The sequence below is a fragment of the Carcharhinus amblyrhynchos genome, chromosome 16, assembly GCF_965287045.1.
Source record: "Carcharhinus amblyrhynchos chromosome 16, sCarAmb.v2.hapA, whole genome shotgun sequence".
Lineage (NCBI taxonomy): Eukaryota > Metazoa > Chordata > Chondrichthyes > Carcharhiniformes > Carcharhinidae > Carcharhinus > Carcharhinus amblyrhynchos.
In genome coordinates, this window is record NC_137339.1 from 24,819,773 (window position 1) to 24,843,133 (window position 23,361).

At 39.3% G+C, this 23,361-nt stretch overlaps 1 protein-coding gene across 5 annotated transcripts in view; it reads left to right on the forward strand.

The window, feature by feature from the left end:
- Window positions 1-23,361, forward strand: part of LOC145353900 (zinc finger and BTB domain-containing protein 46-like) — an 84,087-nt gene that overhangs the window by 43,527 nt on the left and 17,199 nt on the right. For 3 of the 5 annotated variants that reach the window (XM_080204864.1, XM_080204866.1, XM_080204865.1), the window contains exons 4-6: window positions 1,980-2,234; window positions 13,454-13,626; window positions 13,898-13,961. In XM_080204864.1, coding sequence (XP_080060990.1) covers window positions 1,980-2,234; window positions 13,454-13,626; window positions 13,898-13,961 — 492 coding nt within the window. Of the gene's footprint in view, window positions 1-1,979; window positions 2,235-13,453; window positions 13,627-13,897; window positions 13,962-14,049; window positions 19,909-23,361 lie in introns of those variants that run through there. The other 2 variants (XM_080204868.1, XM_080204867.1) reach the window with 2 other exon arrangements.

Here is a 23,361-nt window from a genome sequence, read left to right on the forward strand (position 1 = left end):
CCATTAATAGTGGTTAGTGTGACATGAACCCAAGATCCCTATCTGTAACCCCCATGACTTGCCTGGGTTTGCTTAGACTCGCTCACTGTACTGTCTGGAGACAATACACATCTGTTTAACCTGGGGCTTAATGTTCCTTCCAGTCACATTGCTGGCCACTTTAAGACTTGAATAGCAGGTTAGGTGTAAAGACTCGCATTCTAATCAGTAATCTGTAAACTGTCTGTGCTGTTATATGCTCTGTCTGAGGCCAGAACTCTCCATTTGCCTGACGAAGGGGCAAACCCCGAAAGCTTGGGAGTTTACTATCAAATAAATCGGTTGGACTTGAACCTGGTGTTGTCAGACTTCTTATATCGTGACCCAGCCAGAGTTAGTGTGGCAATTAGAATGGGATGTAGTGAATGGAGCAGTTTTTTTGTAGCAGTGGAATTTTGTTTGATTGAGGGTCACTGCTTAAGAAGGTTCAAGAAGTTATGACACAGGTCAAAGCTGTGGTTTGAATTGGACCTCCCAATAGCCTCAAACCCACGCACCAATATTTGCGTCTTGTGGCAAAGATGCAGATGTCTTGCAGATTCCAGCAAGCTATTGTTTGAGCTGCACAACTTAATGATTAGCATTGGAAATCGTAGTTTGGTTATTAATTATGTCCAGTTGTGCAAATGCCAAACCTGTTTAATTCATATATTGCCACTTAATGGTTTCTCAGCGTGGTAAGTTATTTGTATTGTAACTGTTTTGGAATATATGATTAAGATGGCAAATTAATATTCTGATGCAACAAAAGTTTAGAGAAATCTGTACTTTAGTTATTTTGTGATTTTTTTTTTATCTTGCCATTTTAACAAATTTAAACACATCTCCACAGAGTTTAAGATCAAAGTAATTAATTTTAGTGTGCTATGACTGACATGATTTGTGAAATTATATATGGATTTGAAATTGTAGTTTGAACCTGAGCCTTAACCTGCAAGCACAGGCCAAGGCCTTGTTCATAACCATCAATTTAAATGTTTTTGCATTGTTGCTGAAGCAACAATTGTTTGTGTTAAGAAGGAACCTCAGCTTACATTAATGCTGCCATTTCACCTGCTCATGATAGCCCAGTGTGCATCACAGTTGATGAATTTTAGTTCGTGTGCACATGTCCTCATCCCAAAACCATTTTTTTTGAAGATGCCAAATTTATTGTCCCATCTCGCTATACTAAATCTGCTTTTTTAAAATAAGCATCGGAGTGATATTTAACGTTACATTTCAACACGTTGTAAATTGTTATCAAATGTTTAATGGGATTTGCTGACATATTTGAAGTTTGTTCCTTAGAACTTATGGTGTCAGCTATGACTCTGGTCTCTCGAGCAGACGATTACGGGAACAAGCCCCACTCCAAAGATTTGAGCGCACCAGTAGGCTGTAATCTCCAGGTCGTTGCTGAGAAGGTGTTGAACAAAATGTTAAACTGGTACATTGTCTCTTCCCTTGGGGAAGTAAAGGATCTAAAGACATGATCTCAAAGAAGAGTAAGAGTTCCTGGCCAGTTTTGATCCCTCGCTGTTTGTGGCATGCAAATTGGCTGTGTATTTTTGAAAACAGTGGTTACAACTTTTTCTCACGCAATCAAAGAACACAACTTATTGCATGCTGCTCCTGCAGAATGTTGATTATAAGTTCAAACCACTGGTATTTTAAATCACCAGTTCTCTGGCACCAATATTCTAACTGCCCACTCAAATCCCGGAAATAGATAATTGCTTCCATTTAAGTAAGCCATGAATTAGAAAATGTTCAAAAGTACTTCAGAACAACGCACAACAAAGTTGTAAATTTGCCCACTTGGAGAGTCATTTAAATGTTTGCAGTATTCTTGGATAGTATTTACATATTTGATGTCAAGATTCATTTGAATAGGCTGGTTTGATTTTCGCATTTAAAAAAAATTTGCTTAACTTACTAACTTGCTTATGTTTTCTTAGGTGCGGATGTCACTGAGCCCAGCAGTTCAGATAGTCGAGGAGACAGATCTGATTTCTGTCAGAATCCTGAGGAGCCACTAGCCGTTACAGAATCAAATTATCTTTCTCAGTTCGTTGCCTCCGTAAAAGAAGAACAGCAGGCGTCTACAGTGGCCAACTTGAGAGCTGCACTTCTGAGCAAGCATAATTTCTTATCTGTCAAGTCTGACCAACCAGGAGATGATAATCCTATTATTTTTGAATACTTGCCTAAAGGTACAACATGCATCTTTTTTAAGATTTTCATGGTTTATGGTAAATTGTATATACTCCATTAAAAAGGATGCAAAGGAACTGGTTTTACAATTCCTCATGTAGATGATGCAGGAAAGCTTGCTTTATGTACTTACTGATAGCTTCCACCAGATGGTTGTTGGAGTAGTTTGCTAGACTGCCACTCCTCGTTGAAGTGATAACTGGCTTTAGCTGGAGAGATAAACCAAAAAGCATGTTTGCCAGATGTGTTGACTGGTTAAATGCTTGTATAGAAGCATTCCTTTTGAATTTATCTCTATTAATTCTGATGAATGCATTTCTATGATGCTCAGCCTTCTGATGGTTGATTTAAGGTTTGCGTTTTCTCAAAATAACCTCATGATTTTTTAATGAGCTGCCTGGACCTATTTTTCTCCCAGACACGTTGATCATTGCTTATCTCGTTAATCCTTGGGAATTTAATCGGATTAATTTAGTCCCCACAGTTGCTACTTTGGCTAAGTATGGCTTTGGGGAGGAAAATGTACCTTGCCTGTTGTTTTTAAGCCTGTCAGTAACATGGTATATTCCTTACAGCAAACATTTTGCAACTGTTTGAAGTTTTTTTTCTGTGTAGTTAATTGCTAGAATGCTTACTGAATAATCCATAATCCTGTTTAAAATCTTACAACTTTACCCAAAATGTTCTTAGGAGTGCAGTGGTCATCTGTTTTCTATTTTCTGAACAGCTGATTGAATGAAAGAAGGAGCCTTGTTTTTGAAAGCAATACTTCTGGTCAGTCTACAGAGACCTTGAAATATGATTGAGATTCTTTTAAACAAATGGAATAGGGAAGCAGTTGCTAAATTCATGGAGTAGGGGAGGTGATGGAGGCAACGTTAATGGCAAACATACTTAGATGGATTTGCACGAGTTCTTCGAATTATTGTCTGGAGTTATTAGAAGTAAGGAGGTGAAAAATTTGAGGCAATCTTGGAGAAAAGAAGTTGTGGTATGTTTGTCATAGATATTACCCTGGAGTTGCAGATACTTTTTCACCAAAACCATGATGTGCAGTTAGTTGAAATATGGCAGTTGATCATATGCACCCCATGTTTTCCATTATAATTGTCAGGTGATGGGAGGGTATTGGCTGGCACCAGAGAAACTTGTGCAGCAATACTTAATGAAGAAAATCTGGTGATTTTTCACATGTTTAATAATTGCATCATTTCTAGACTAGCACATTTTTCAATTTCTCAAATGTTTCACACTTATGTTTGAAATAGTACTTCAGTTTATACGTTTAGTTTTGTATGCCATGATGAGCAACTTCAACAAATGTAAATCGAACTCTTGTTTCAGATAATTTTCCATTTGGAGAAAATAGTTTTGAAATGTTCTGTGCGCAAATAGTTTTTGATTGAATGAATAGAACTGTGCAGGAAAGAAAAAGTTCACTGCTGAACTGGGTTTGTCGTTTGCTGTAGGTGGATTTCTAACCAAATGTCTTAAGTTTGCGAACAATTGTCTTAAGCATTGGAGAAAACTATTTGTTGTATTTAACATTGCTGTGGGAGTAGTGTTTTATCTATATGGACATGTATTTTCTGTATTTGCTATTTTTAACTGTAACCCATGTCCCCTTCTCAAACTTTTATACTGCCTGTTAAAGTTAAAAGGATATGATGCAACAGCCTGGTTACTTGTGACAATGGTTAATGCTTGGGGCCCTCTGTAGGGTAATAGGAGGACTAGTGGAACAATTTTCTGCAGAGATTTAATCTTGGCTGTTGTGAGTTTGGAATTTGAGCTTTCCCAAGTCATACCTGCAAGATTTGCAAATGAACTGCACCTACAGAGGGAAAATACAGTCATATTTTGGAAGTGCTGCCCTATAAGTGGGAAGGCAGTTTCCAACAGGGCAACTTAATTACTTAGGAGTCTGATGTCAGTGGCAGTCAATCCATTTCTGCGAACAGGCTTGATCCTGATTTATTTGTCTTTCTCCCTTTAATGTCCCCCTCACACTCCCTTCTCTAGCTGCAGGAAGATTAGAGTTTACGCTGCTGCACTGTTCTGTTTCGTAGCTGACCCAAAAACACTGCTGAGCCTGACAATTGGATAAGCAGTTAAAGTAGTATTTGGAAGATGGGTTTTAAATTTGCCAATTCTAGAAGTAAAGTTTATTAGTCAGAACTAGGCTTAAATTAACATTGCAATGAAGCCACTGTGAAAATCCCCTAATTGCCACACTCTGGCGCCTGTTCGGGTACTGAGGGAGAATTTAGCATGGCCAATTCGCCTAACCTGCACATCTTCCGTCTTCAAAATAGATAAGGGTGACATGTTGCTGAAGCTTTTAATCTTGCTCGTAAGAATGTCAAATTTCAAACTATAATTTATAGCAGTGGTGTGAAATGGCTGCCTTAACCCATTGTTCATTTTTAAATTCAAGTTACTATGCAGTGGCTACATAAGTGGTATTTCCACCAAAAACATACTGCCGTCATGAAGTCGTAACAACATCATTTTTGAATTTCTATGCCGAAGCTATGCCAGCTACATAAGATGTGCATCCCAGTGATTGGCTGATGGAATCAAACAGCATGTTCCTTGGGTTGTTCATAATCGACAACAGTACAGACCGTACCTGACCAACCTGCACTCTCAAAACCCAAAAGAAAACATCTACGATTAGGGCAGCACTTGCCCAAAGATCCTGTGCGCTAATAGCTACACGAATCAGTTTAGGATAATGAGTCAAGCTTGTAACATGCCTCATTTATGATTATAAGAAACCACATAATTCATTCATAGGGACACGTTTTTTGCAAGCAAAAGGAATATGTTCAAGCTTTGTGCCTTTTAAGTACCTGGGATCTTGAGCCTATACTTTGCTGTTGCTTTCTCCATAACGCATTGACCTGTCAGAGTCAGCTTGCTAACCAGTAAACGCCCTCTGGCATTGTGTACATTATGATCATTTGAAATTTGGCATTTTTGCATTTGCCTTATAAGCGCAAGGCAAAAAGCTTCAACATGAATCTACTTTCAGTAAAATTCAAATCTAAACCTGCTTAACCTGTTTTCACTGTTGAATCTTTTGTTAACCATCTAAATTGATGAGTTGTAATAAGAGGACATCAACGTTTGGGAGACTTTTAATACCAGCTTTCTTGAGAAACCGTGATGGACCAAAGCCCATACTACAGGACAGCAGTAGATTTACAAAAAGTAAATTGGGTAATAATGTCCAAACACTTCTGACAATCTGGAGGAACAAGTTGCTTAAAAACTGAGTAAGGGATAGGCCATATATTTCTAGGTTAGTCAGAGCCTAAGCTTGGTGCTGGCCAAAGTTTTGGGAAAGCTGAGGGGTAGCATTAATCATTTAGAGAGGCAGAGGATACTCATGAATTTAAGGGAAAGTTGTGATTGAATAACTTGATTCGATTTCTGAGGAGGGAACAAGGTTCAGAGTAGTAGGTTTGATGGTGTCTCCGTGGATTTTACAAACAGTTTTGACAAGGTCATCACATGAAGGCCTGAAAATTGAAATCTTAGTGGATAGAAGGGAAAGTGGCAAACTGGATCCAAAATGCGCTATGTCAAGAAGCAAAGTATAATAGTTGACTGGTGTTTCTGTGAGTAGGAAGCTGTTTCCACTGGGGTTTTGCAGGGCTCAGTATCGGGTGGTTGTACTTCTCTGGTATACGTTAATGATTGAGGACTGCGATAGCCTAGTAGTATTATCGCTAGACTATTAATCCAGAAACTCAGCTCATGATTTAGGGACCTGGGTTTGAATCCTGTCATGGCAGATGGTGGAATTCAAATTTAATGAACATATATGGAATTACGAATCTGCTGATGATCGTGAAACCATTGTCGATGGTAAAGAAAAACCCTTTTCAGGAACAAATTCTGTGTGCTTACCTGGTCTGGCTGATGTGTGACTCCATAGCCACAGCAATGTGGTTGACTCTCAACTGCCTTCCAAGGGCAAGTAGGGATGTGCAATAAATGCTGGCCAGCCAGCGATATCCATGGCCCACACATGAATTAAAAAAAGTTAGACTTGCACGTAGGGAGTATGATTGAGGTTTACAGATGGTTGGTAACAAGGGAAAAAAAATTTCTCGACTACAACGAGACATCAATGGACTTGTCATGGGGGAAGCAAAATGGCAATTTCAGTTCAGTCTGGAGAAGTGTCAAGTTATCAATTTGGAGTTGACAAGCAAAGCAAGGAAATGCACAATAAATAGTATAATACTAAGCAAAATAGAGAAGCAGAGGGTAAATGGAGTGCGTGTCCACAGATTCACAAAAATCAGATGGATAAGTTGGTTGAGGTGGCATATGGGATATTTTCCTTTAATAGCCAAGGCATAGAATGTGAGCAGGAAAGTTATGCTCAAACTGTATAAAACACTTGCTAAGCTAGAGTACTACACACAGTTCTGATCGCATTAAAGGAAGGAGTGATTGCACGTGAGAGGCTGCTATTAAGATCTGCGAGGATCGAAATTGCTAGCTGAAGAGGAAAGATTTCAGAAGCTCGTGTTTCATGACGGATCAAAGGATGAGGGGACGTTTTAATTGCATGCACAAATTGTGGAGTCGAAGCAGAGTGGGAAGAAGAATCTTTCCCATAGCAGAGGAATAAGTAACTATGGGTCGTCAAGTTTTAGTAGCAAATTATTTAAAGCAGTATTGTGGTAAAATCCTTTCGCCCAGAGGCTGGTTGGGCTGTGAACTCATTGCTTGAAATGGTGATAGAAGCAGGAATTTGGATTGCATTTAAATTCCTGAATGTGCACTTCAAATACCATACCTGTAGGGTTATAAACCAGAAGCTGGAAGTGGGATTAAATGAATTGAAGTTTTTTTATTACACATGTGATTGGCCACGTATAATGTAAGTTTCTACGAAGAAAGGACTTCAATAGCTTTTAGTACCAAAAAAAATTTGAATAGGGGAAGTGTCCCATTTGCAGCTCATGGGCCTTGTGCATCCCCAAAGTTCTAATAATCTGATCATTGAAACCCAGGCAAATGATTCTTGCTTGGGAATATATTTGTTATATGCTAGTTAACCTTTTAACTTTGTGGTCTTTGAAATTTGCACAGTTGTCTAACTGGTGAACAAATTTTAGACCAAAGAAACAAGATCTGTTTAGATTAGCAATTTGTGATGTGCGAATTAGTGAGGGTACAGATTTGCATTGTGTGTAAAGATGTTCAAGGTGCTGTGGTACACACCCATAAAGATAAAGATTTGTGTGAGGAAGTATTTTGATTTCATAAGAGTAAGACTGTGAATGGTGTGAAGCGTATTTGGAACTTGTAAGATTACTGAGTGTAAAAGGTTAAAAGAGCAGGCGATGGCCTAGTGGTATTATACTAGACTAATAATCTAGAAACTCAGCTAATGTACTGGGGCCCAGGTTTGAATCCCACCGCAGCAAATGGTGAAATTTGAATGTCTGGAATTAAGATTCTATTGATGACCATGAAACCATTGTTGATTGTCGGGGAAAACCCACCTGGTTCACTGATGTCCTTTTAGGGATTAAAATCTGCTATCCTTACTTGGCCTGGCCTACATGTGACTCCAGAACCACAGCAATGTGGTTGACTCTCAATTGCCCACTGAAATGACCTAGCAAGCCACTCAGTTCAAGGACAACCAAGAATGGGCAGTAAATGCTGGCTAGCCATGTCTCAGTGATGAATTAAAAACTAACTCGGAGAACAAATCCAAATTCCTGTTTCAGGTCTATGACCTTTCACCAGAACTGGGAAGAGTTAGAAATATATTTGTAAGTGGAAGAGCGGAGGAGGGGAGAAAAGAGCAAAAGAGATGTCTGTGATCAGGCTGAAGGCAGGAGTGATAAAATGACAAAGGTTTTCATGGTGCAAGGCTGAAGGGAGTTGGTAATAAGAAAAGTGAAGAAACAAAAGATGTTTGGAGGAGGTTTGAATGTCAAAACCATATGAGAAATATAAAACAAAACAAGGTAGAAGTTGTAATTTAACATAGTTGAACTCCAGGGTAAGTCCAGATGGCTGTAAGATATCTAATCAAAAGATGAAGTCATGTTCTTCAATCTTAGGTTGAGCTTAATTGGTGCACTGCAGGATGCCAAGGATAGACTGGTCAGAGTGGGAGCAAGGCAGCAAATTAAAATGACGGATCTCAAAGCCCAAGGTCATGCTCACAGGCTGACTTAATGTTCCACAAAGCAGTCACCCACCCTGCTTTTGACCCGTTTCAAGACTGCAAGAGTAAATACAGCATACTAAATTGGAAGAAGTGTAAATTCGTTGTTTCACCCGGAGGGAGTATTTGGTGTCTTTGGTGATGAGAAGAGAAGCTGTGAACGGAAGCAGTGGCATAGTAATATTGCCGTTATTGTAATCAGAGACCCAGGGCAATCCTTTGGGAACCCGGGTTTGAATCCCATCATGGTAGATGGGCAAATTTGAATTCAATACTGGAAATAAAAGTCTAATGATCATGAAACCTTTGTTTGTCATAAAAACCCACCTCGCGCACTGATGTACTTTTGGGAAGGTAAAATAACATCTTTACCTGATATGGCTAATGTGTGGCTCCAGACCCACAGCAGTGTGATTGACTCTTAAACACCCTCTGAAATAGCCTAACAGGCTTATTGGTTTAAGGCCAATTAGGGATGGGCAATAAATGCTGTCCCACGTGAATACATTATTTAAAAAGTGTTTTTGAAATGCTGGAAGAGGAGGTGGTACTGTATTTGATAGTGAAGTTATGCTGGAGATAGTGAAAAATGTTATAAGATCATGTGAATATGGAGGCTGGTTGGGTGAAAGGAAGAGCTATCAGAGTGGAGGGAAGCCTGATCTGATCAGATGTGATGGAGAAATGAGAGAATGCAATGGAGTTCTTGCAGAAAGTGGGATGTGAAGTCTAGTCAAAGTAGCTGTGAGAGTTAAAAGAAAATCACTGCAGATGCTCGACTTTGAAACAACAGAAAATGTTGGAAAATCTCAACAGATCTGACAGCATAAGAACATAAGAAATAGGAGCAGGAGTAGGCCATCTAGCCCCTTGAGCCTGCCCCGCCATTCAGTAAGATCATGGCTGTTCTGTCGTGGCTCAGTTCCACATTCCCGCCCTCTCCCCATAGCCCCTAATCCCCTTGCCCATCAAAAACCCATCAACCCGCGTCTTAAAAATATTTAGCGAGGCAGCCTCCACCACTTCAACGGGCAGAGAATTCCAGAGATTCACCACCCTTTGAGTGAAGAAGTTCCTCCTCAACTCTGTTCTAAACCGCCCCCCCCTTTATCTTGAGGCTGTGCCCTCTAGTCCTACTGTCCTTTCTGAGCGGGAAGAGCCTCTCCACCTCTATCCTATCCATCCCATTCATCATCTTATACGTCTCAATGAGATCTCCCCTCATTCTTCTAAACTCTAACGAGTACAAGCCTAGTTTATTCAGCCTCTCCTCATAGTTCAACCCCCTCAACTCCGGTATCAGCCCAGTAAACCTCCTCTGCATTCCCTCCAAGGCCAAAATATCCTTGCGTAAGTGCGGCGACCAAAACTGCACACAGTACTCCAGCTGTGGCCTCACCAGTGCCCTATACAGCTGCTGCAAGACCTCCCTACTTTTATGTTCAATCCCCCTCGCTATGAAGGCCAGCATCCCATTCGCCTTCCTGACCACCTGCTGCACCTGTAGGCTGGGTTTTTGTGACTCATGCACAAGGACCCCGAGGTCCCTCTGCACCATTGCATGCTGCAGTTTTTTGCCACGTAAGTAATAGTCCTTCCTACCGTTATTCCTACCAAGTGGACAACCTCACATTTGCCAACATTAAATTCCATCTGAGACTTTCCAGGTTTTAATGTAGCCGAGAGTTGGTGGTCTTTTGTGATACAGAACTTGTGCCCCTGAAGGCATTAAGATGACATTTGTACTAGACATTCAGTGTCACAAATGCAAAAGCAGTAATACTAGTTTGGAAGCATGACTTGATCTGATTCTTTTTGCACTGCTTTGATTAAACAGTGTATGCAGCATAACTCCAGCGCAATGTCAAACCTGGTCACTTAAATGGTGTTATGGGTGTCTTCAATGATGAGCAAGCTTGCAGAATTCTCCCTGGTTTGCAAGATTTAAAATGGAACAAGGCATGATGGGAAGGTGCTGCATGGCCAGAAGCTAAACTCGAGCTGCTAATCTTGATCAATAAATGTGGCATAAGTACTTCTGTAAATCAATACTTCTAATCACTGGAAAACATTTGAGATGAATGATTTATTTTGCTTGGTCAACAGCTGCAGGTTTTTAAACAAATGCCAATTCAACAAAATTAGAAACATTCGTGAATCTCACAGTTCAATATTAAACTAAATGTGTCAAATACACATTTAGGAATGGAGTTGAGTTGTTAGTGAGGGAAAACACTTCAGTTGAAAGCCAGTGTGCATGAAGAAAGTTTGTCATATGTGCCGGAAAAGATTAAAAATTGCTAGAAATGCAGGAGTCCATTGTCATCTGTAAAGAGAAATGATGGGTGGAAGGTTCTTCCTCATTGTTGGAGTTCAGTGTTATGTGCAGCAACTATGCTAACATTAAAATGTATAAATTATCTTTATTTGATCTTTTTTGAAAGTCAGCTGCGAACAAATGCCTCTGGCATTGGCATTCTCTGCCTGATTACCAGATCTATTATGGAAAAACAGACCAAAACAAAATCCAACTAATTAAAGGTATTTGCTAGCATTGTGAGAGAATATTCCTCTAGGAGCACGAGTATACTATCCTTCAGCTGGTAAATTGTGTTCTATTTTAGGTGACTAAATGGGGGAGAAACTAATTCTTAAGTTAGTGACTTCGTCTTTGGTTACTAAGCCCTTTAAGTGTTGCCAAATGCAGTTACCATCAGGAAAATCTCATATTTTCACCTCAAATCATTTTAGCACCACCATCTTTTAATGGGCAGGCATTTTCTCAACAAGTGACTTCATTTTTATGGCAGATGCGCCATGACTGTGACAGTGTCAGCGTTTGGAACAGTGCAGGCAGATTTGGTTAAGCCTTTAGTACTGTGTTAAAAGATGACATGTTGTTCACAAGCATTGACTGTTTTGGTTTACGCAATTGTACTGTTCTTTGACGAACAACCACCTGAAACTGGTTTGATTTCTTGAAAAGCAACATCTACAGCAGTGTATGTAGTGGTTCATTCAGTTTGCGTTTAGCCAAACTTAACAGTCTGCAACAGGAAGCTTTAAAATGGTATATAGTGGGCCAAATAAATTGGTAAGATTAGGAATTAAAAGGCACCGAGAACTTTTTCTATGCCGAGCTGGTTGGCAGTAAGTTTGTGAAATAGTTTCAGTAACAGTTTTTGGCCTGGCAAAATGAGACAACTAGCCTGAGGATTAGAACATGCAGGATGCACAATTGAGGTAATGGAAGGAAGACAACTCGTTAAATTCATCTTTAATCTTTATTGATGCATCTGCTAAATAAATTGAGCAAGGATTTTCTTGCTAATCTAAATTTTACCTTCAAGTATTGAATTTAGATTAATACAAAAGTAATCCATGAATGTGATTACTTTTTCAAGTACACACCTCAGGATTGACACCGTGAGCAGGTAAGTGATATTGTTGCATGTGATTACCAAGTGAAATAATTGTTTAGAACTAGAATATTTCAATTTTTTTGGATTATAATCTATTAAATTTATTTTAGGTTATTTACATCTAACATGAAACATATTAGCAGTATGGCATCAACATAAATTGAACTATGTATCGTATTAACTTAGAAAGCAAAAAAAGGTTTTAGGTTCTGTAACTTCAGCATTTTGCCTGAAACACCCCAATACCCATGTTTCAGTAACTTAAAATCCACAAGAACTGTTCAAAAATTTGTCATTTAAAAATGAACCTTATTATCTTAACAAAAGATCTGAGAAATTTAGAGGAAGCATTTCTGTGATATTAGCATCTCAGCTGAGTACGTGATGCTCTTCTGCAGTGGGCCTAGCACTGTATAATGTGTTTGCATTGGACCTGTGTTAATGGAAGTATTGTCGGTTGCCAAGAAGTCCTCTGGGGGTAAACTATTTTGAAACTGGAACTAGTTCAGAGCTTGTTCTTTTAGCTGTGATAAGCTAGGTTTACCCAGTTGGTCCTTTTTATTCAAGTAACACCTGAGAGTTTGCAAGTGATAAAAGTCCAAAGAGATTTTGTACTATATTCTAGTTTGGAAATATTTTCTGATTTTGGGTGTAGAAGCTGTGGCTTTAAACCTTGCAGTTAAGCAACAATTTCAAACCGCAAATTTTACTACATGCATTCTTATGGCCAAAATGTCTTGTATGTGTCAGACCATTTTGTTGAACCAGAGTTTTCCTTTTAAAAACGAATCTGCCACAATTTTTTGTAAGCTGAGCAATTTGCATCTTGAAGGTGAATTAGTGTTCAAGATTTGTTCTGTCTGGTTTTTCAGGAATGCCTTATTTTTATGTCAAGAATATAGTAACAGTTGAAAAGATTTGAACTATTTAACTATGTGCAGGTTGATGATGAGTTTGAAAACACAACAAGAAAACACTTGTTGTGTTTTCATTCACTACAATATTTATTTGATAGTTAAAGTCACAAAGCTGAATATTTTATTTACAATCCAGTAATGGTTTAGAACTTTATGCATTTTCGTAACTAATGTGCTGATATCATGAAGATGAAGTATGGTTGTTTGATACCATTTAAACACTGACTGAAAGCAATCTTCATAGGAAGGTGAAGTGAGCTATCTTTGCCTGAGCAGGGTTTCTACATTAAAATTACTGGAATACACAGTTGACTTCAATTATTGATCATCATTAATGTATAACTTCAGTAATTCACTTATGTTGTTGTGAGAATAGTTTGTATTTTCGACTGTATTGGTAAATTGAACTTGCCAATTTGTGTTCTTCAACGTGAGCAAGAATTTAGTATGCTTTGTTCGTTCAAAGAAATAACCTTGAACACCTTGATTATTTTAAGACACTTAGTTTTTTTTTTGAAACTCCATGCAATTCTTTTCAAACTTGAGGACCTCTTTTCCTCTTACTGCCAGAAGAGAAACAGAAAGACACTTTACTTCAGTGAGTTTCTTTTTTGTCGAAAGCCAGCTGGTGCTAGTTTACGTGGGTGAGACTCGTTTCCTGTGTTCCTCAGGGCCTGGAAATAACTTGAATCATGCAGAAGATGCACATGATTTCCAACCAAGAGATTTGTCTCCACTGACTTCCCAATTTCCAGAACAGAGTCCTAGGATGCCTAGGATGTTGCAATGTGATGAAACTTTGCCTGAACAAATGTCACACAAACCAACTGACTCGCCATCACAGGTAAGAATCCAAGGCCGTTCTGTGAGCCATTCAAAGACATGTAAAGGATAAAGGATTGTTAAAATGTAAATCAATCAAGAAGGGGGGTCTTTTAATTAGTATATATTGAAGGAATTTTAGCTCTATGTAAACACTTTACCTTCTATTATTAAACACCTGTAAAGGTTGCAATTAAAAACATTCAAATTATTTTAAACAGTATTATATTTATGTATTAATTTTCAGAAATAAAAATCATCATTTGTTAATTTGTGCCATTTTGCAATTTCAGATCAAGGTAGATAGTACAGAGGGAATCCTGACCACGTCAAAGGCGTATGAAAGTGCCAATGCAGGTAAAGCCAGCACTGTTTTTAAGATTGCATGATTTTGTTCCCCTTGGAAACATTGCTGAAATCTAATGCATGGATTTCCTTCTCTAAGGCCTTGATGTCAACATTGCAACAGATTTCTTGAAAGATGAAGATCCAAAAATGGGGACCAGCTTCATTCCAGACAAAGTTTTAAAGGATTCCAGTTCTCCATTCCAAGTCACAAATTGGCATCAAGATGAGCTGACATGTAGATTCTGCAAGTTAGGGTTTAACAACCCTGAAAAACATAGAGAGCATGAGTATCGACATGCATTAACGATGCTGCCTGTTGATACTTCTGATTATGCAAGGCCAATCCTTGCAACCACAGGCTTGTTTGTGTTTCCTGGGCAAGCTTTGCGATACAAATGCCCAAGGTGCCCTGCCAGCTTCACATTGAAGTCAAATGCTGAACGTCATGAAAAAACTGTCCACTGCAAACGCAAAAACCTGCACTGTTCATTTTGCCTGAAATCTTTTCGTGATAGAACTGATCTAAACCGTCACATAGCATCTGTACATTCATGTGAGCGTGCTTTTGTGTGTAGTAACTGTGGAAAGAGTTTTGGTATACAGAAAAACCTAATGAATCACATGAGAATTTGCTATCAGGATAGTACCCAGGTAGACGTTGAACTTCCTGACCAACTTTTAGATAACGATGCCCTAAAAATTGAGGAGCAGCTTGAATGTTATGATGATGCACCAGTGCTTGGCACCATCCAGCAGCTCTCCACTTCACAGCCTAGTGAAATCGAATTGTCAGAATAATTTCCAGTATATCAATTTAGATTTAGCTCCTGCATTACTCCTCTTGCCTAATAAACACTTTGCGAAATCCTCAACGTGTGTACAGAGAATGTTATATTTTGTTACTCGGTGCACCTAATCATGCCTTTTCAAATCTTACTAATAGAAATAGACTATTCTTTTCCCACTGTGCAGTGCACTCTTTGCACTTGTAGCACGTTGACTTTGCAGAGCAAAGTTACTCTTTTAGATTACTAGGCACTTTTTAAAGTATGGATGAGTATACTGGCTAGAAATGGATACATATTTTACATTAAATGTTGTGCAAAACCCTATATACTTTTTATTTATTCGGAAAATGCAAATCCTCAGAGCCAAGCAGTTGCTTCCTCATTAGCTGAACTTAAGATGATTAGTCTGCTACTTAAGCCTATAGAAGGGACATTCTTCGTTCATGTACAGCATTGTTTGTGTGTCTCTCCACAAGTGTGTAAGGGTTTTGTATTGCAGCCCCAGCAGTCGAGGTTGGCAGCACAGGGACCTTGACTGTTCAGCAAGGACCATTCTCGCTGTGGAAGAACCATTTGACAGGTGGCATTTTGTCATGGGCAACTTATGAGTGATTTCCCATTCATTGGTACAAAGGTTGTCTGCTGATAGACCTTATTCAAGACGATTATTCCAAATGGGATGCCATGATGGAAGGTGGATTTGTAATAGGTGGATTTGAAGTGAGGTGCATCGCAGATGTTTTCAACCAGCTTTTAGGTTTTTGGCAGATACGTGGGGGCGTGATATTTGCAAGAAGGTGAGGAGGGGTGTTGAGTGAGAGTTCCAGTTATGACATGAATTGCATTTTGATAAATGGTCTTGTAGTTAAGGATCCTCTTAGATGGAGTTGCATACTGGAGTGTTAAAATTGGGCAAAGGTGATCATACAGGCCTGAGGAAGGAGTTGACCGTAGTGGACTGGGCAAAAATATTCAAAGGCAGGGAGTTGAAGAAAAGTGGCAAATGTTTAGGGAGATACTAAATACCTTTCAATTGAAGTATATTTCTGAGAGGAAGAGGAATTGTAACAAGATGAAAAATCATCCATGGCTTCATAAGGAAGATAAGAATAACATAAAGGCAAAAATGAGAGCATTATCATACTGCAAAGGTTCATGGTAGTCTGGAAGATTGGGAAAATTTTAAACGCCAATAAAGGATTACTAAAAGCAAAATCAAAACAGCTAAGGTGAACTATGGAAGGAAACTAGCAGAAAACATAAGCACTGATACAAAAGCTTCTACAGGAAGAGAATGGTGAAAGTGTGTTTGCCCTTTCAAAGACGATGATGCCGAGGTAACAATGGGAAACTCAAAACTGAACCAATATTTTGTCTGTTTTCACAGTGGAACATAATTTTTTTTCCCCAAAAACTGCAGTTACTACAGAGGAACTCTGTGAAATGGTTAGAATTAGGGAGAATTAAATAAACTGACAGGATTAAAGGCAGATATGTCCCCAGCACCTGATGGCTTGCACTTTAAGGTATTAAAGGAGGTGGCAGCAGAGATCGTGGATTATGATCATAGAGTCCCTACAGGGTAGAACGACGCCATTTGGCCCATCGAGCCTGCACCAACGACAGTTGCACCCAGCCCCGAACCCAGTAACCCCATGTATTTATCCTGCTAATCCCCCGAATCTCCACATCTTGGAACAATAAGAGGCGATTCAGCATAGCCAATCAACTGAACCCGAACATCTTTGGACTGTGGACGAAACCCATCCAGACACAGGGAGAATGTGCCAACTCCAAGCAGATAGTGACCCGATGCTGGAATTGAAGATGGGTCTCAGGCACTGGGGGACAGCATTTCTTGCCACTGTGCCACTATTTCAAAATTCCCTGGATTATGAAAAGGTACCAGTAGATTGGAAGGAGGTTAATGTGACACACACTCAAAGGAGTGAGGCAAAAAGTGGGAAACTATATACCAGTTAGTTTGACATCAGTGATGAGGAAACTGCTGGAATGGATCATTGAGGAGATAACAGAACATTGGAAAAACTAAGCTCAATTTACCAGTGTCAGCACAGTTTTGTGAAGTCCTAGTTGTGCTTAACAAACTTGTTGGAATTCTTTGAGGATATAATCAGAAGGTGGATAAGTGATCCTGTGGATGTGGTATGTCTCAATTTCCAGAAAGCATTTGACTGATCCAGAAGGTTAGATCCCAGGGGGTTGGGGATAGAATTTGGCTTGGATAGAGGATTGGCCAATGGACAGAAAACAGAAGGTTGGGACGAATAGGTCCTTCTCTAACTAGTGAGATTCCGCAGGGTTCAGTTCTCAGACCTCAATTATTTACAATCTATTTGAATGGATCTGCAAGCAGGGACAGAATATAGCAGAGCAAAATGTGTGGACAATATTAAAATAGATGAGAAAGATGAGATAGACTTAAGAATCTGGCAGATGGAGTTTAATGTGGATAAATGAGAGGTTACCCATTTTGGCTGGGAAAAATAAAAGAACAAATTCTTATTTAAATAGAAAATGATTCAAAATGCGTCGATGTAGAGGAATCTGGGCGTCCTTGTGCCTGAATCAGAAAGTGGATATGCAGGTGCAGCATGTAAAAAAAAAAGGACAAATGGACCACATCTGGAGTATTGTGTCCAGTTTTTGTCTTTTACCTTGAGGAAGGAGATAGTTCAGAGGAAGTTCACCAGATTGATTCCAGGGATGAAAGGGCCGTTAGAACATAGAAAGCTATAGCACAAACAGGCCCTTCGGCCCACAAGTTGTGCTGATCATATCCCTACCTACTAGGCCTACCTATAACCCTCAATCCCATTAAATCCCATGGACTCATCCAGAAGTCTCTTAAAAGACCCCAATGAGTTCACCTCCTCCACCACCGACAGCAGCCGAGTCCATTCACCCACCACCCTCTGAGTGAAGTGCCTGAATCAGAAGGTGTACGAGGTGTGCTTGAATAGCTTGGCTTTGTATTTGCTGGATCTGATTTGAGGTATATAAAATGATAAGTGATAAGATGGACAGGGGTGTTCATTGTTGTGGGACAGTCTTGAACAAGGGGCCTTAGATATAGAGTGAGCTTGGTAGGTTCAAAACTGAGATAAGGAGAAACTATTTCTGAGGGTTGTGTGTCTGTGGAATTCACTGCCCCAGAGTATCGTGGAGGCAAGATTGGTCAGCAGATTCAAGAAAGTGATGTTTCCAATGAAAAGCGGGATAAAAGAGCAGGCAGGAAGTGTTGAGACTATGATAAGATCGGCCATGATTATGTTAAATGACGGAGTGGGCTTGAAGGGGCTGAATTGCCTACTACTCCTAATTCCGATGTTAATCTTGTTGACACTCAATTGAATACCAACAAAATGTTTGTAATGACCCGTTCCAGACAGCTGCACTGTCCTCTGCTGCAGAGTATGATGGGACAAGAGCTGAGGTCTGACGTGGTGTGGCATTTGCACTGCATGTAGTTTCTGGTTTTGACCTGTTGCAGTTTTCTTCAGATGTTTCTAGAAGGACAGAGTCCTTTTTAGAGTGACTTTGAAGTATATTGGATTGGGGTTGTACCATAGTCTCTGACCATCCATGTAGATATACAATTCTGTCCGGAGCTGACATTATGGAGGTGGAGTGCACTGGGTATGGGTTTAAAGGGATTCGGTGCAAGATACCATGTGCTTATAGGATGTCAACTTTGCAACATTCGTTAAGGACCTGGTCTCGGGTGCAGAGGATAGGGCTTGGATGGCATGTTATCATCAGCATAGATGAAGTTATGGGAAGTGGTTGTTGGCAGGTCATTTGTCTGTATGTTGAATAGCGTGGGAGTTAGTACTGAGTCCCGTTGGCCAGTCTTCATGCACTTCTCCTTTGTCTGTGGTGGATTCTAATTTGTCTGTGAAGGAGTGTTTCACTTGTCCTGAATCAGGTTGGAAGCATCAAGATAGCTTTAGGAGCAGACCAGCACGCCACACGCTCATAGGCAGCCAAGTGGTCTAACAGCACCACAGCTGTCTTCAAATTCTTTTGGAAATAGAAGCCATTTTTGATATGGGTGGCAAGCACCTGAACTTGACCACATGAGCTGCATCCCTTACAGGAACCAGCTTGGTCGGCATAGTTGTTTAGTTTCTTAAAATTTAGTTTGTTGAAATGAGAGATTTTGGACTAAAAGTGATGTATTTCTGAAATGTTCACTTTTGATCTCAGTGATGCATATTTAGGTTATGCAAAATTAACGAGACTTTACAGGAGTTCCTGACTCAAAGATTACAATATATGCAAGAACAAGTTGTAAATTTAAACTGACTGTAGATGTATTATGTATTCAAATTCTTCACACAGAAGTACATTATTTGAAGAATGTTGATCCCATGTAAGTGGACTTCTAGCTATTTATTAATCCAAAATCACAGTTTTTACTCTTGAAAAGATCAGCATTAGCTTCTTTGACCTTCAGAAAATTCTCCTGTATCCATTATGTCGATTTTCCTATCACTGCAGTGACAGAATGAGTGCAGACTCTTTTGTCCATGTGCTAGGAGATGAAATTCATTTTTATTTCTGCTAGGAAGCTCTGGCCTCTATCTCGTGCCACCAAAGAAAAGGCTGAGCTTTCGTCTTTCAATTCATTATACTGAAAAGTAATTTTTTGGGCTACCCAAACAATATAATCTCAAAACAGTAGTTTACTTTGAACGTGCTAAATATGTTTACAATTGTTGCGTTCATTGAGTGTTTCTTATTGAGTTTATGTTTTGTAAATTTAATGTTGGCTCGTATGTTTTCTAGAATTGCTTATGTTAACATCCTGCTTTTTAAATTGTGAACTAGATTCTGTTTGTACATTTTAGCCATGTTTTTAACTACAATAATTGCAGTGTTTATCTTGATGTGAACTGGAGACCGCTTTACCTATGGCTCTGCACTTGATTTGTTCAAGACAGGAAAATAGGGGTTATTTGTAACTGTTCCATGTCACTCAACTGTAGATTCATGTATATTATGGAATTCTCTGCACATCTTGACAAAAGATGTGATGATGTATTACCTTTATTTTTATAGAAATAGCAAATATGTTGCTCTCTAGTGCACTGATGTATTTGATCATATTGTTTTCAATTGCTTTAATTTCAATAAAATTTAGATACCACCAACCAATGAAGTGTGCTGCGTTCCTATTTTTGTCCAGAGTGAATTGTCCCTTTCAGTTGAAGAACAGGAAAACCAATTGTAACCACTTGCTAGTATTTTATCAGGATTTGGCTCCCTCCTATTGATATTTCAACATTTGTGTTGATAATAGTACTGTTTAAGTTGTGCGTTAATGCTGCGTTTAGTGCATTGCTACGATTGGAAATTTTGGCTTACGACAAGTTGAAAAGCCAAGGATAATGCTGACTCACTAACACTGATGAACTTAAGTATCTGTGCATCCGTCCTTTTGATGCAGGCCGAAATCAAAATCCATTGTCACTGCCACCGCTTCCTTGTGGTTGCAGAAGGCATGTTACTGTACTCTTTGCAGAATTTTTATTTAATCTTGTTCTGAGCAAAGATTTTTTTTAACTTGGAGGACCTAGAAAATATTTTAACCTCCCTTCCATTAGTTTGACTGAGAAAAATCAATTAAATAGCATTTGTTTTCTTAGCTCATGTGGTGCTTTGGAACACCGAGGTTTTTGAATGGCACAATAAATATAGATTTGTTTCCTTCGTCTTTAGCTCTCCAGAAATTGAGAAGACCAGGCCTATTTTTTCCAGAGTTTAGACGATTAAAAGGTGATCTCAGTGAAATGCATAAAGTTGTTGAAGTGATTGACAAGGTAGATGTATGAGGGATGTTTCCCTTCACCGGTGGCAGGGGTGGGGTCATACATTAAGGGGTAGGTTGTATGGAACTGAAGAGAGGAGGAATTTCTTCAGAGAATGGTCAACCTTTGGAATTTGCTACCCAAAAGAGCTACTGATGCTTGGTCAATGAGTATATTTAAAAATAAGAATGATTTGAATTATAGATAGTGATTGAATTAAAATTTGACACTAAGGGATATGCGAAAGGTGGAGTTGAGGTAGAGGATTGGCCATATCTCACTGGCACAGTGGGCTTGGGGGCCAGGTGGTCTGCTCCTATTTCCTATGTCCCTATATTTGCTCCTAAATGAATAAATTAATTCAATCCATAAGGCTATTAATATTATCCAGACTTCTCATATGTCTTTTGAAATGAATTTCATGATGCAATGCTGGTCTATCCAAACCTTTGACCTTTGGGTCATATACATCCCCTGAGTCTAAGCAATGTATCCTTAAGCTTGTTTTTAAATGAGTTTTCCTCTCTGCATTTTGAGGACATGGTGTTTGGGAAAGGCCATCTTTGTAGCACTGCTAACTTACTGCTGCAATAAAACTGGAATCACAGTGTCAAGAACTGTGAGCATCAGCAACTTGAGATGTATTCAAGTTACTAAGAACATAGATTTAAACTTCATAAACCCCAATCACTAGTGAGCTTCGAAAGACACAGTCTTGGAGTACCTTTATCCAAAGTTACTTCATTCCTTTGCAGCCATGGATGTACTGCAGCTGTCTCTGTTAACTGTTTTTAAAATAAGTTGTGAAAGTTAACATGTTTACTGTATTGGGTCACGTATGTATATTCAGTGAGGATATCGCGGTGCAAAAGTTTGTGCTTTTGTGTTTTGTAGGATTCACCTGAGTTTGAAATGGGCATGAACACCTGAAAAGGACAAAGTTGGTTCAGATTTAAAACACGTTTGATTTTGGAAGTGTATGGTTAAAAGAGCCGTATATTAACTTGTATTAGTCAATTTGCTAAAGAGAGGATTAGAATTTTTGTTCCTTTTAACAGAAACTGAATCTGCAAGAGATCAGGGAATTTAAAGCAGGATTGAAAGTAATATTCAGTGTCTTTTTTTAACATCTTTACAGATGGGATTGCTGGATACTACTTTTGTGATAAACCCATTCAGTTGTACGAACCGAACCTTGCCAAGTTACCATTATAGAGTTTTAATGGAAGAAAATAAACAATTACGTTCTATTTTACTATCTGTGCAGCTTTATGGAAGATTTTCTTTGATTATGCAAATGTCTTTTAGCAGAACCTTGAGTTGCAGCCTTACCTAGCAGTGCAATTTAGAGTGTATTTTGGGTACAACTTCCTGCTTGTATCATAAGTGGAAATGCAATCCTAAAGGCTATATTAATAAAAATTAGTTACCAACTTCCCATGTTTAGTTTATTGGATCTGTTTTAGGTTAATTTTGTAGCCCTGCCCCCTCGCAACCTTTCAAAAAAAAGACGATCCCCCCCCCGCCCCCCCGCCGCAATCCCCAACATTTCCTGTACATTGCATTTATCCAGGAACCTTTCCTTGGCTGCCAACTCCTTCACAAAACTAACCGTAAGCTTCAGAATACAGTTTTTAAGTTTTGGCAGTCAATGCCTACAATTGAATCACCAGTATACTTTTGCAAAATCATGGTGTATCAAACGTTATTCGTCTGAGCTGTGTTTGTTCGGGAATAGTTTCTTGGTTTTTTTTTACTGCCCATCCCTTTCTTGGTTCTATCAGTGGTTTATAAATACTGCCAGCTTGTTATTTGTCTAAATAAATGGTTAGTTAATGCGAGCTGGCTATTGTTGTATGTTGAGTTGTTTTGAAGAGTAATATTGCAGCAGTAATTTCGCACCTTGGAGCATGAAGGGTAACTCAAGCTTGTTGATTCTTCTTTGGGGTGAGTTAGCAAGGCCAACATTTGCTGCCCATCTCGAATTGCCCCTCAGAGGGCGGAGGTGAGTCGCCTTCTTGAACCACTACTGTTCTGGTGCAGGTCCAGTGCTTTGACCCAGTTACAGTGAAGGAACAGTAATATATTTACAAGTTAGGATGGTGTGTGGCTTGGAGGTGAGCTTAAAAGTGATGGTGTTCCCATGCATCTGCTGCCTTTGTCCTTCCAGCTGGCATGTCATGGGGTTGGTCAGTTGTCAATGGAAGTTGTGAGTTGCTGCAATGATCTTGAATGTGGTGCACATTGCTGCCACTTCGTATCAGTGGTAGTAAGAATGAATATTTATAAGACAATAGGGTGCTGATCTAGTAGATTAATTTGTTTCTGGATGTTGTTGATTTGCTGGAGTTGCGCTCATCCAGGCAAGTGGAGAGAATTCATCACATTCCTGACTTGCGCCATGTAGATGGTGGACAGGGTTGGGCAGTCAGGAGATAAGTTACTTACCGCAGGATTCCTGACTGATGATCTACTTTTAGAGCCACAATATTTATTTCACTGATTCAATTAAGTTTCTGGTCAGTGATGATTCCCAAGATGTTGATAGTGCGTGATACACTGATGGTAATGGCACATGTCAAGGGGGCGATGGTTCGATTTCCCCTTATTGGAGGTGGACATTGCCTGGCACTTGTGTAAGGCGAATATTACCTACCACTTATCAGTTGAATCCTGAATATTGTCTCGGTCTTGCTGCATTTGAACATGGCCTGCTTCCCTGTATCTGGGGAGTTGTGAATCGTACTGAACATTGTGCAATCATCAACAAACATAGACACTTCTGAC